This window comes from Carcharhinus amblyrhynchos, chromosome 16 (assembly GCF_965287045.1).
Source record: "Carcharhinus amblyrhynchos chromosome 16, sCarAmb.v2.hapA, whole genome shotgun sequence".
NCBI classification, from domain to species: Eukaryota; Metazoa; Chordata; class Chondrichthyes; order Carcharhiniformes; family Carcharhinidae; genus Carcharhinus; species Carcharhinus amblyrhynchos.
In genome coordinates this window covers 31,261,074-31,275,122 of record NC_137339.1, presented here as the reverse complement: position 1 = coordinate 31,275,122, position 14,049 = coordinate 31,261,074, and the positions used below count along the sequence as shown (strand labels likewise).

The 14,049-nt window shown below is 43.0% G+C and overlaps 2 protein-coding genes across 2 annotated transcripts in view; one reads left to right on the top strand and one right to left on the bottom strand.

Moving 5' to 3' along the window:
• LOC145353665 (stathmin-3-like) overlaps nucleotides 1–1,662 on the bottom strand; it is a 57,462-nt gene extending 55,800 nt beyond the window's left edge. The window contains exon 1 of the mRNA XM_080204432.1: nucleotides 1,545–1,662. Within this exon, the coding sequence (XP_080060558.1) occupies nucleotides 1,545–1,563 (19 nt within the window). The 5' untranslated portion in view covers nucleotides 1,564–1,662. The remainder of the gene's footprint in view (nucleotides 1–1,544) is intronic.
• Nucleotides 1,663–11,261: 9,599 nt separating this feature from the next.
• Nucleotides 11,262–14,049, top strand: part of rtel1 (regulator of telomere elongation helicase 1) — a 136,332-nt gene continuing 133,544 nt past the window's right edge. The window contains exon 1 of the mRNA XM_080204952.1: nucleotides 11,262–11,454. The gene's annotated coding sequence lies outside the window, so the exon portion shown is untranslated. The remainder of the gene's footprint in view (nucleotides 11,455–14,049) is intronic.

The window sequence follows — 14,049 nt, the reverse complement described above, 5'->3', positions numbered from 1 at the left end:
TTGTGTAGCAAATTATATTGTTTCCAAGTTTAACTACTGGAGGTCCAACAATATAAGGTTGCTGCATGCTTTCTAGAATATCTAATGCATGAGATCTGATTAATGCGAAGTATCTTGCAAAATGTGCACACATTAGACACCTGAGAATTTCCTCAGAGATTTTGTACATCAGATGATAATTTGTATGCAAGATCCCCATTACACAACCTGATTTTCTTGAGAGTTTACTAATCAATAGTGTCCCTGAGTGGCTATTCTGTTATAATGCTCTCTGATAAATGGCCTCATGATGTAGTTGGACTTGTTGCTACCTACCCAGAATGCCATTCTCTCAGTAATGAACCTAATGTTCTGTAAAATCATCTCTCTAAACAAGAGTTTGCTTGGTGTGACTGAGACCTCAGTGGATCTTGGTTGCAAAGGGCTAATGGAACCATAAATTATAATTATTTATATTGCACTGGAGATAAACTTCATTCTGGAAGAATTAAGGCCTGCCATCTCTTAGCAACACTGCAAAAACACCATTGTTTTAGATTTCCTCAGCAGACAGTCTGCCTCTCTCATAGCTGTTATTTATTAGCACCACCAAGCATCTCAAAAAGGCCTGGCCAGAGACAAATTATCTTTGTCTAGCAGTTTCCATAGCTATTAATTCTCTCCAACATCGATCAATAATGCAGGTCCAATGGCTCTGGGATTTAGCTTCTATGGGTAAATGGTCTCAGCAAAATAAATAGCAAATAGCTCCTGACAAAATAATTTTGTTCATTCAAAGCTTCCTTATTTTAAATGGAAGTTCAAGTTTTTAATATTTGAAGGGAATATGCAGAAATCCAACAAAAGACCAGGCAAAGCAGTAGATTTCAATTCAGGCATCATTTCCTGGTAAATACGGACTTGAGAAAAATGAAGGGCTGTTGAATACAGTTTTTCTCATTTAAAGATTTAACTGACCTAGTTTCAGTAATGTTCCATGGCCTATTTCCATTGCAAATTGCTAACTATATACATTTTTAGCTCCCACTGGGCTTGCTGTCAATGTTATTTCTGATCAATTTATTCGAAAGGCAATTTCCTCCCATGCACTGCCCCAGGCTGTATAGGCACACTGTACCTTCAGAATTTACCATCCACCCAGGAAAGTAATATGGCTGCTGGGTGGAACCTTCTGCATTAAGTCATATTCCCCTCACACAGCTTTTAGAATACTGAAAATCATTGCTGAAGAGCATTGCCCTTCTGCTTTCCATTGTCTTAGACAATACAGTCATGGCTTATTAACAGCCACGTACCTGTCTATACAATTATAACATTTACTTACATTAAAATTAAAATATCAGGTTTTTAAATAATTGCTTAAAGCTTCCAACAGAACTGAAATTCAGCAGATGTATTTCACTCTGCATTCAGCTCTGCTCTAGGCAAGTGAAAGGCTGAAAGAATTTGCAGCAACACTGCATTTTGTTCTGCCCAAAATTAAAATCAACACAATCTTTTTATAAAGCAACATATATATTTGTAAAAAAAAAATCTTCACGTACCGGCTACAGTGCTGGACATGGTGGCGCAGGATGTAGAGGCTCAAGCAGCAGGAATGAGATGGGTCTGTGCTGCAGTGGTGTGGAGACAGATGTCTGAATAAGGCACTGACTCAGTGGTGTGTAAACTGCAGAAAGAGAAGAGGAGAGGTAACCTGTTAGGAACAGTAATTCTGAATGGCTCTGATAGTCCTTTGATGTCACTGCTGCACTGCCTCTTTTTTGACACAATGAATATTAATTTACTAAATGATCCAAAAACTTCCAACCTTAAAATGCATTTTTTTAGTGTTTGAATTAGATAGTATATCTCAAAACTCCCCTACCAATTGCACATTCCGAGTAGTAGCTTTGTTAGCCTGCTTGACGTTACAAATGATCATTTTAAGACATTGGACTATTTTATGAAATATTTCCTATTCACAGAATAATTGCTTTGAAAATGAGAATTGGTGACTATTGGATTAAACCTTACATTTTATATACACAGCAAAATCACTCCAGCTATAGCTGGCTCAAAATACTGCTGTTAAAGTATTTATGATGAAAAATATAATTCCTTTAACCTTTTCAGAACTGTGTACTGCATGATGTTGTAGCGCTAAATAAATATATATATAAAATAGACGCTCACATATATTCTCAATTATCTTCATGGTAACTTTCTGTATTAAAAGATTGCCAAAAAATATTTGACCTTGACATTGTACATTGCCAGGTTTTGATGGAAATTTTCAATATGCTAAGTTAACTCATTGCACAAGGGTATTTTTCACATTTTCCAACAAGAATTTTATGCATTGCAACAATGTGCTAAAAAAATTTAATTGGCCGTTCTCTGTTATATCCTCAGATTCAAGGAGAAACAATGTCGTGCTTGGTATAAATAAAGGCACAAAAAATGAACAAACAAATCTACTGAGGTCTGTCAGCTGACAAATGGGAATTCTCAAATCAGGATCTGAAATCCACATAATCAGTAAATTACTTAATTGAAATAATTAGCATATCAATGAGTTGGTAACAAAAAATACTAAAGTGGAATGAATCTCCTCCAACATTAAGTTAAAGACCTTTACTTTCATACTCAAAAGGTTCTCTTTTGAAAATATCATACACTATGGGTGAGATTTGGCAGCCTCACTTGTCCCAAGACTAATGGACCTTTCCATTGTTCGCCCTTTGCCCGTTACGATTCCAAGGTGGGCTGGGCGGTAAGATTCTGGCCTATGTAACATTACATTGTGGGGGAAGATGCAATTTTGAAGAGAACTTTGCATTAGGTGGTTGGTAGTAAGAGCATGCCAAAGTAGATATTCAACACTGATAGGCAGCTGACCTAGAGGCTGTTAATACAAGCCATTTTGACTCTAAGTCCTTGTTCTGGCCAGATTGCGTCTGGGACTAATACTCAGTCCAGGGAGCAGAAAATGGCTCAGAACTTTTTGAAACAATTACTCCATTTTTAAAGTTACAACACCAATGTGCAGAGTGGAGCAAGCAATTCAAGAGAATCTAATTCAAGGTCCCCACAGGAGGTCAAAACAAGACCCAAGCTGACAAGATAAGTCATTGTCCCCCACCTCCACGCCCCACCATCTTGGGCTTGATCCAATTTGATCTTGCCCAAAAGGCTGAGAAAATGGCCCAGGATATTGTTGCGTCAGTTTCTGCAATTCTTTTTCACATCAGTAATTTTCCATTAAAGAGTTGGGTGGACCTTCCATCCACTTTCCTTTTTAATCGAGGGACATGAAAGGGATTAACTTCCACATGCCCAAGGAATTCTGATCTTAAAAGCCTCAATGGAATTCCTGCTGTACCCACTGAAAAATATAATTCCTTTAACCTTTTCAGTACTGTGTGCCGCATGATGTTGTAGTGCTAAATAAATATATATGTAATAGACACATACACACACATATATTATATGTTATACTCTTGATTATCTTCATGGTGACTTTCTGTAGTAAAAGATTGCCAAAAAAGATTTGACCTTGAAATTGTACATTGCCATGTTTCAAGGGAAATTTTCAATATGCTAGGTTAATTCACTGCACAAGGGTATTTCTCACATTCGGTGGAGTCCCGTGACTCTTGCTTGAGGTGCCATCCCTGACAGAAATAATGTAATTCACACTGGAGCTAGTCACTGTAAAATTTGCAGGAATCTTTTTTTTAAGATTTCATCAAGCTGGATCCATTCATTTTTCCCATTTCCATGGTTCTGTTCTCTAATCTTGTTGACTCTGCCTCTGATCGCCTTTACCTCCAATTCCCAATCGAAAGCGGGTGTGGGGATTCTACATGAGGATTAGGCTGTGTCCAAAGATCGGTTTTACACTGGCATGAATTTCCTGCAGGATCTTCCACTGTCGCTTGCTGAGCCAATTGGAAAACCTGCTGCAGGCTGGCATGAATCTGATTTGCACCCCACTGACGGGATGCAGATGAAGGTCTGACCAGAATCTTCCATTTATGCCCAATCCTCTGCGGCACCAACAGGAAAACACGCCAGTCCAGAACACACCTGGAACAAAGTGGCATGCGGAAGTTGGGACTCACCTGAATAATGCCTGGGGCTGCCTCTGGAGTTCGTGATGGAGACACCCAGAAACCTTGGCCCTCAGGACACCGCAGCAGTAGATGGGGGTGAAAATATATGGCTGGATCTTCCAGATTCAGTCTCTTCGATGTGGTCCACCTTCCAGCTTTGAAATGTTCCTGGGAGGTCCATCTTCTTTTTCAGAACGTCTATCTTCATTCCTCAATGGTGGATCAGTGAAGTTGGGCACCTCTTCACTATGTTCAGCTAGACATGATGGCAGAATTCAAACTATCACACCAGGAATATGCTGCCAAACCCCTGCGTGCATAATTAAGAGGTTGGTACCGACTACTCTCTGGAATTGGTTGCATTCTTGGACAATGCATCTCCATCAAGGATGGTCGCCTCATTACTTTGCTGTACCTCAAGCTCATGGATAACCTCATGATGCTCCACTTCTCCAGCTTCCACTCTAAATATATTAAAGAAGCCATCTCTTACGGACAAGCCCTCCATATACACAGGATCTTCCCAGATGAGGAGGATTGCACCAGACACCTCCAGACGCTGAAAGATGCCATCATAAGAACAGGATATGTTGCTTGACAATTCCGACACGCCACAGTGAAAAACTGCACCAACCTTCTCAGAAGACAAACACAGGACACAGAGAACAGAATACCCTTTGTCGTCCAGTGCTTCCCTGGAAAGGAGAAGCTACGACATCTTCTCCGGAGCTTTCAACATGTCATCGATGAAGATGAATATCTCGCCAAGGCCATCCCCACACTCCCACTTCTTGCCTTCAAACAACTGCACAACCTCAAACAGACCATTGTCTACAGCAAACTACCCAGCCTTCAGGAGAACAGTGACCACGACACCACACAACCCTGCCACAGCAACCTCTGCAAGACGTGCCAGGTCATCAACACAGATACCATCATGTCACATGAGAACACCGTCCACCAGGTGCACGGTACATACCCTTGCAACTCAGCCAATGTTGTCTACCTGATACACTGCAGGAAAGAATGTCCCGAGGCATGGTACATTGGGGAAACCATGCAGATGCTACGACAATGGATGAATGAACGCCGCTTGACAATCACCAGGCAGGAGTATTCCCTTCCTATTGGGGAACACTTCAGCAGTCACAGGCATTCAGCTTCTGACCTTCGGGTAAGTATTCTCCAAGGCAGCCTTCATGACACTTGACAACGTAGAATCGCTGAGCAGAAACTGATAGCAAGTTCTGCACACATGAGGACAGCCTCAAACGGGTTCATGTCATACTATCTGTAACCCCCATGATTTTCCTGGGCTTGCAAAATCTCACTAACTGTCCTGGCTGGAGTCAATACATGTCGCTTTAACCTGTGCTTAACCCTCTCTCCACTCACACTGTCTGTACCTTTAAGACTTGATTACCTGTAAAGACTTGCACTCCAATCATTATTTTGTAAATTGAGTTTGTGTCTTTATATGCCCTGTTTGTGAACGAAACTCCCACTCACCTGATGAAGGAGCAGCGCTTTGAAAGCTTTTGGCTTGTGCTCCCAAATAAACCTGTTGGACTTTAACCTGGTATTGTGAGACTTCTTACTGTGATACCCTAGTCCAACACTGACATCTCCACATCATATCTTCTTGTTGGCTGATGTTCAGTCAGATGCACGCATTATGAATTTACTCCTATCTTTTATTTTCACTTATCATTGAAACCCTACAGTGCAGAAGGAGGCAGTTTGGCCCTTCAAGTCTGCACCGACAACAATCCCATCTAGGCCTTATCCCCGAACCCCACATATTTACCCACTAAACCCTCTAATTTAGGCATCCCGGTACACTAAGGGGCAATTTTGCATGGCCAAAGCACCTGACCCGCACATTTTTGGATTGTGCGAGGAAACCGGAGCACCAGGAAGAAACCCACCAGACATGGGGAGAACGTGCAAACTCCACACAGACAGTGATCAAAGCCAGGACTCAAACCCAGGTCCCTGGAGCTGTGAAGCAGCAGTGCAAACCACTGTGCCACCGTGCTGCCCTTACTGCAACCCTCTCTCAGTAAATTGTTTCTATTTATCTCCTGGAACCATTATTTTCCTAGAGTCTTAATTTTTTTCTGGTACTTTGGCTTTAACTTGCTTCTACATTTTTTTCTGATAACAATTCTGTGAAGGATATTGGGGTGTTTTAACAGTAACAACTCTCTCTAAATGTGAGATTTTATTGGCTAGAATCATCTTTAAGACATAGATATTCAAATAATTTCTTCACTCCTCTAGTAATTTATCTAGTTTGCTGATTTATGCTGCTTGGCTGGCTTAGAACAATGGAGCTCGCCCAATGGCTAAAGCTTTCCTCATTTAGTTAATAACTTATGGAATCTATCATTTGCTAAATGTATTACTGGTGATTGATGTGTCTCTGCCCACCTCAATTTGGATTGTAGGAATCCTTGGCTGTTTTAATTAAATAACCACATTTTTGCTGCTGTTGGTTTCTTGTCATTGTATTATTACTTGTTTCTTTAATACATTTTTTTTTGTTTGATTTCTATTTTATCATTGGCCTCTACTATTCAGTTTGACTCACCCACTATCCGTTATATCCTGGACTGCGGTCGTTTCCTGCTCCATCTTGGAGCATACGCAATTACAACATACCCAATTTCAAATGATGTCAGCAACAGATAGCTCAGCTATCACTCCATGATGCTGTCCTGCAGAAGCATATTTCTACTCTTGTCCAGGAGATGCAATTTTCTGTGCAATTATCCTGGGAGTCCTTTCTGTGTCCCAGCAGTCCCAGTTATGCTTGCGAAAACAGACCAGTGTTCCCTTTAGCAATTCTCTCTATTTCATTCCTGAAGTTGTTTGACTCAGCAATGGGATACTTGAGTGCCAATTGTCCTTCAGTCTCTTAGCCAGGAATGAGTCTTTACAGTGAATACTTGCTTGCTATTCAACTGTTGGTCCACTTCAAGGATAAGTTTGCCAGCTAATGGAGTGAAACTCCATAGTTTGAATTGTTCCCCTTTTGGGTCCCTGGAGTTGAATGGTATGGCAACAACAGAAGTCTAATTTTAAAGGAGCGCATGTCATGAAATCACAGAATCATAGAATGGCTTCAGCACAGAAGGAGGTCAGTTGGTGCTTTGTGTCTGTGCTGACTGTCTGCAAGAGCAATTCATTTAGTCCCACACATCCACCTTTTCTCCATTGCCTTGCCAATTTTTTTCTCTTCAGATTTTTCAGCAGCTTCTCCTATCCACATATCAAAAGTTCCTCACCATCCATCTACAACTTCTTCCCCCATCCCCAATCCTAGAACTATTCCTGTGAATCTTCTCTGCAATCTCTCAAAAGCCGTCACGCCCTTCCTAAGGAATGGTGTCCAGAACTGGTTACAATACTCCAGTTGCGGACAAACCAGTGTTTTAGATCAACCCTAACTTTCTGTGGTGAGCTTAACTCTTATTCACAGCAAAAATCCATCAATTTCTTTAAACTCATACAGAGATCGCGGCAGGATCCTGTTTTTGCAAGGCTAACAAAGGAACAGCACAAATTGGTTAACTACAACAGTTTATTAAAAGAAACTGATTTTACTCCATCATGGCAAAGGATCAATAGCTACACTTTATATAATCATTGAATCCCTAGAGTGTAGAAGGAGGCCATTCAGTCCATTGAGCTGACACCGACAACAATCCCACCCAGGCCGTATCCCCATAACCCCACATATTTACCCTGCTAATCCCCCTGACACTAAAGGGCAATTTAACATTGTCAATCAACCTAACTCACACGTCTTACGAGTGGAACAAAATAATTAATTTGCATTGGTTAAAAGCAGATTGTTTTTTGGTTACGTCTATTGGAGCTGTTTTGTCCTGTGAGCTGCTGAAGTGGTTCTCAAACTTGGGTCCACAGGCCCCTGGGGGCCTGTAGAGACTTTCTAGGGAATCCAGAAGTGCTCATTGAGCAGTGCTGGCCTTATAGGTGGGCAGTCAGAGGTGGGCTTTGTGTGAGACATGTGGTAGGAATGGCGGGGCTGCTACATATGGTGTGCAAAGTGGCTTGTCGAGTAAACTAGGAGGGGAACGTGCATAGAAGGGCATTGAGGTTGGTATCTCTGGAAATAATCTGCGCTAACCAGGTCAGTGCATTACCACTCAGCTGGACAATAGTAGAGAGGTATTAAAGGATGATAATGTAGTCAAATGAGTCAAAGCAGACAGAAGAAGAAGAATGAGGAAGGATGGTTTATAATTGCCATGGTCACATAGGATGTTAGTTGTAACTTTAATAAGAGCTATTTCGGGACAGAAATTGATTGGAGATATTCAAACGTTGAGCTCAGAAGATGGGTTTGGGAGGTATTGACATATTCAAGAAATTCAGAGAAGAAAAGGAGATTGGGAACAGGGCAATAATTTTCAAGGACAGTGGGGTCAAGGGTTTTTTTTGAGGAGAGGATGCTGGTTTAAAGGAACAACAGACAACATCTGAAGAGAGAGAATAATGTCAGTTAACATGGGGACAAGAAGAGGTATTGGGCGCTCAGCAGTTAAGTGGAAATAGAGTCAAGGGAACAGGAGATGGGTCCCATGGACTAGATGAGCTTGGACATGAGAGAAGATAGAAGAGAAACCGTAGAAAGGTGTGACTTCAGAGTTATCACAAGGGGAAGTATTAGAGGAAGTTTGGCTCCGTGAGAACATTCCATTATTTGATTTATTTTGGTTTGCGGTTTCCCCACAGGGATTGTAGCAAAATTCTGTTCCCTCTCCCTGGTAATGTTGAGGACTGAATCTTGGTGTCATATTGGTGCAGAGGGACCTCGGGGTCCTTGTGCATGAATCGCAAAAACCCAGCTTGCAGGTGCAGCAGGTGGTCAGGAAGGCGAATGGGATGCTGGCCTTCATAGCGAGGGGGATTGAATATAAAAGTAGGGAGGTCTTGCTGCAGCTGTATAGGGCATTGGTGAGGCCGCAGCTGGAGTACTGTGTGCAGTTTTGGGCGCCGCACCTGCGCAAGGATATTTTGGCCCTGGAGGGAGTGCAGAGGAGGTTTACTAGGCTGATACCGGAGTTGAGGGGATTGAGCTATGAGGAGAGGCTGAATAAACTAGGCTTGTACTCGTTAGAGTTTAGAAGAATGAGGGGAGATCTCATTGAGACGTATAAGATGATGAATGGGATGGATAGGATAGAGGTGGAGAGACTCTTCCCGCTCAAAAAAGACAGTAGGACTAGGGGGCACAGCCTCAAGATAAAGGGGAGGCGGTTTAGAACGGAGTTGAGGAGGAACTTCTTCACTCAAAGGGTGGTGAATCTCTGGAATTCTCTGCCCGTTGAAGTGGTGGAGGCTGCCTCGCTAAATATTTTTAAGAAGCGGGTTGATGGGTTTTTGATAAGAGAAGGGATTAAGGGTTATGGGGAGAGGGCGGGAAAGTGGAACTGAGCCACGACAGATCAGCCATGATCTTATTGAATGGCGGGGCAGGCTCGAAGGGCTAGATGGCCTACTCCTGCTCCTATTTCTTATGTTCTTATGTTCTTATATTTGACCTTGAGATAACTTGAGATAATCTTCCAATCACATATCCTTGATATTAAGAGAACCTATTTCCATCTCTGAAACATAGTCAAATTCAATCTCCTCAGCTCATCTGTTGCTGAAACCTCACCATGCCTTTGTAACCTCTAGACTTAACTATTCCAATGCACTCCTGGCTGGCCTCTTACATTCTGCCCTCAATAAACTTGAGATTGTCCAAAACTCTTACTCGTACCAAGATGCATTCACCTATCATATCGGTTTACCTACATTGGCTTCCGGGCAAGCAGTGCCTTGAGTTTAAAATTCTCATCTTTGTTTTCAAGGGCCTTGTCCCTCTCTATCTCTGCAATTTCTTCCAGCCCTGCAAGCCCCTGAAACATCTGCATCCCTCCAACTCTGCCCTCCTGAGTAGTCCTACTCTGTTAAAGCCATGTCATCAAGACCCTCAGCTCTGTACTACCTTCCCTAATACTCTGTCCCTCTCTTTCCTCCTTTAAGAGGTGGCACTTTAATTCTAGGCTTGGGTGACTGTCTGCGTGGAGTTTGCATGTTCTCCCTATGTCTGCATGGGTTTCCACCGAGTGCTCTGGTTTCTTCCCACAGTCCAAAAATGTGCAGGTTAGGTAAAATGACCTATTATTATGCTAAATTGCCCATTGGCGTCCAAAGATATGTAGGTTAGGGACATTAGAGGGATAAGCACATGGGGTTATGGGTAAAATGGCTTTCACAGAGTCAGTGCAGACTCAATGGGCCAAATGGCCTCCTTCTGCATTGTGGGAATTCTATGATTCTATTCTAAGATGCTATCCTTAAAACATGACCAAGCTTTTCATTCATCTGTCTGATGATCAGTTTATGTGTCAAACTTTGCTTTATAAGCAGTCCTCAGAAGTGCACTGAGAGGTTTCAATCACAGTGAAGAGGGCTATGAAAATATTAAGATTTTGTTGCAAGTTTCTCTAAATATATGCTTGTTTTCCTAAAGGCATTACGAACACATTCTACATGCAGCAATTTAGTATAATCATAGAATGGCAGAAGGAGGCCATTCAGCCCATCGAGCCTGCACTGACAACAGCCTCCACCCCCCCGCCCCCCCCCGCCAAACCTCCATCTCATAACCCTACTAGTCCCCCTGACAGTAAGGGGCAATTTAGCATGGCCAACCAACCTAACCTGCACATCTTTGAATTGTGGGAGGAAACCGGAGCACCCGGAGGAGGAAACCTAGACACGAGGAGAACATGCAGGCTAGAAATTTACAGTCCTGCCTGCCAGGGGAATTGGAGCGGGTGAAGGGTCTGTTGACCTCGGACAGGATTTTCTGGTTTCGGGGTGAGCGTGGTCGGAAAATCCCATCCACAAGCTCTACACACAGAGAGAACTGAGGCTGGAATCGAACGCCACTGTCCCTGGCACTGCCAACCACTGTGCCAAATTATATATAGTATTATAATTTAGGTATGGGGGTTTTGGGGGAGGTCATCTCTGATTATCAGTTTGAGAAGGTGCCCTTGAATAAAAGAGGACTGCAAGGGGGGGGGGTGGGGGAGGGGAATCACTCACTCACTGAGCACAGAGGACAAGGAGAACATTCCCCCGCAACAGAGCTCGCTCCGCCCTCTCCTCAGCTCAGTGACTGAGGGCGAGTGGCGCCAAATGCGAAGCGGTGGCAGTGGGGACCCGGAGGAGCAGTAGCTGCCGCCGCAGTCGCGCGGGCTGAGCCGGTAGAGGCGGCCGGAGGCTGGGGGCAGCGGAGGGAAGTGACTGTCACCGGGGCAGGCTGCAAGTAAGTGGCTCTCCTCACTGGGCCGCACAGCCTGGGGATCGGTTTGCTGGGCCTCGCCTCCGCTCTAGGGGGGCCTGCGAGTAGCTTCAAAGCGGCGTTTGGCTGGGTGAACGAGACAATCTGTTTTATAAACTAATATCGACATATATTTTTTAAATGTACCATTCCTATTCGCAACAATTCAGCAGCAAACCCTCACTCTGTCTGCCTATTATCTATCTGGTCACTGAAGTTCACAAATCCCACTTTCATGGGTTATTTATTTCTGCTGCCTGGTCCAAATGATTGATCCATTTAATTATTTTTAATAGCAACAAGAGTGAATTTCTGAAATCAGATTGCATTTGAACCAATATGTTTTATGCCATCTGTCTTCTTTGTTGCATTATATTGGAGGGCAGCGTGGTGGCACGGTGGTTAGCACTGCTGCCAGGAACTCGGGTTCAGTTCCAGCCCTGGGCCATGCTGGTGAAAGTTTTCACGTTCTCCTTGTGTCTGCATGGGTTTCCTCCCACAGTCCAAAGATGTGTGGGTTAGGTTGATTGGCCATCCTAAATTGCCCTGAGTGTCAGAGGATCAGCAGGATAAGTATATGGGAAAAGGGCCTGGGTGGGATTGTGGTTGAGGCAGACTCAATGGGTCGAATGGTCTTTTCTGCACTGTAGGGATTCTATGATGAATCTCATGTAAGAAAAATCCTCCCATCTACACTTTCCATTGCCTCGGTAAAGCAGCCAGCATAATTAAGGACCCCACGCACCCTGGACATTCTCTTTCGCCCTCTTCCATTGGGAAAAAGAATCAACCGACACAAGAAAAGCTTCTTCCCTGCTGTCATCAGACTTTTGAATGGACTTAACTTGCGTTAAGTTGATCTTTCTCTACACCCTAGCTATGGCTGTAACACAAATTCTACACTCTCTCCTTTCTTTCTCTATGAGTGTTCTGTATAGTGTGCAAGGAACAATACTTTTCACTCTATGTTAATACATGTGACAAATCAAATCAAATCACTGAAGTGCCTCTCATTTCAAGGTACAGGGTGTGGTTGATGAATGGGAATTCAAGGTAAATTTTAATCTGAAAATGACATTTGGTGAGTTATTGCCCACTTTTTTTGCTGGTCTCAGACTCTCAGTTCTGATGAATTGATCATACCATGTTATGACCTCGTGAGACCTTTAATTTGATGGGGTCGCTGTATTTTTCAAGCATCTGTTGTGACCAGTTATGTATAGACTCCAGTGAGTTATCGTATTACTTCTGGTTGAGGGAAATCTGAGTGTTGCCATTATTGCTGTTATCAGAGCAATTTTAGTGAGTTCCTGTCAGTTGCTGTTAGATTCAAAGCTCCTCACCAATCCAACATTCTCACTTTGTTTCCGCTGTCGCACGCTTACAGTACGACCTCCTGGTTCTTAGAGCAAAAGACAATATCCAGAACCTCAAGGTTGTATAATTTTGAAATTAGGATTTTGAGCTAAGTACTGTAATTTAGTTAAAAAAAATTACCGTATTTGTTTTCCTTCTGTTTAATGTCATTTAGTAAGCATTGGTTTGAGACTGGAAATAAATGAGCATAACATGTCCATCAGTCAGAGAAATCAGTATCTTGCATTAAGAATCCTGAACACATTTCCTGTGTTCCTAACCAAGAGAAGAATTTCTTTTCATTTACCCCATTGATGATTATACATAAGTGTTTGCTGGAGCAGACGAGGAAGGAGCATCAGAGAGAAAGCTAAGACTTTACCTGTTAAAAACCTGTTTAAAATAAGTTTAAAGCACTTTGTTCTTTGTAGAACTGTTTAAAGCATTTACTTATTGTATTTACTGCTTTAAGAATTGTGAGGGAGTGATTATCAGGCAGTTGTGGCCCATCAGCTTTAAATCAGCGTCAAGTTTAAAAGGAGGCCTGGTGTAGATAGCGGGCAGCGGAGTGAGAAGGAAGCAGAGTGAGCTATTAGGGCTTAATATCAAAAAGGGCTTGAAGGTAAAAAGGCCAGGTTGAAAGAACAAGGAAAAAAAAATTTTTTTTTTCAAAACTACTACAGCAAGAAACAAGGAAAAAATTTTTTCCCACAACAAATTATATTGAATAATGGAGGGGCATGTGATGTGCGGTTCCTGTATGATGTGGGAACTGGTGGACCCCAGGGTCCTTCCCAGAGACCATGTCTGCAGTAAGTGCAGGTTGCTGGAGGAGCTCCAGCTCAAGGTGGATGAGCTGGCCTCTGAGCTACAGACACTGAGGCTCATCAGGGGGAGAGAGGGTGCCATTGTCAATGGGGTGCAAGTGACATCCACCCCCTCTAGACTGTCTAAATCTAAGGGTCAGGAACAAAAGGGGGCTGCTGGGAGGAGGAAGGGGGGTGAGGAGCGGAGGCCTCAGCCTCTTAATCTGCATAACAGGTTTGAGGTTCTTGCTTCCACTCTGGAAGAGGACGAGGCAGGTGAGGTTGGTGAGCAAACTGCACACGGTACAGTGATGCAGCAGGACATAGGCAAAGAGAAGGGGAAAAGGAACGTAGTAGTGATTGGGGATAGTGGGGTGAAGGGTATTGACACTGTCCTTTGTCACAATGACAAAGTGCA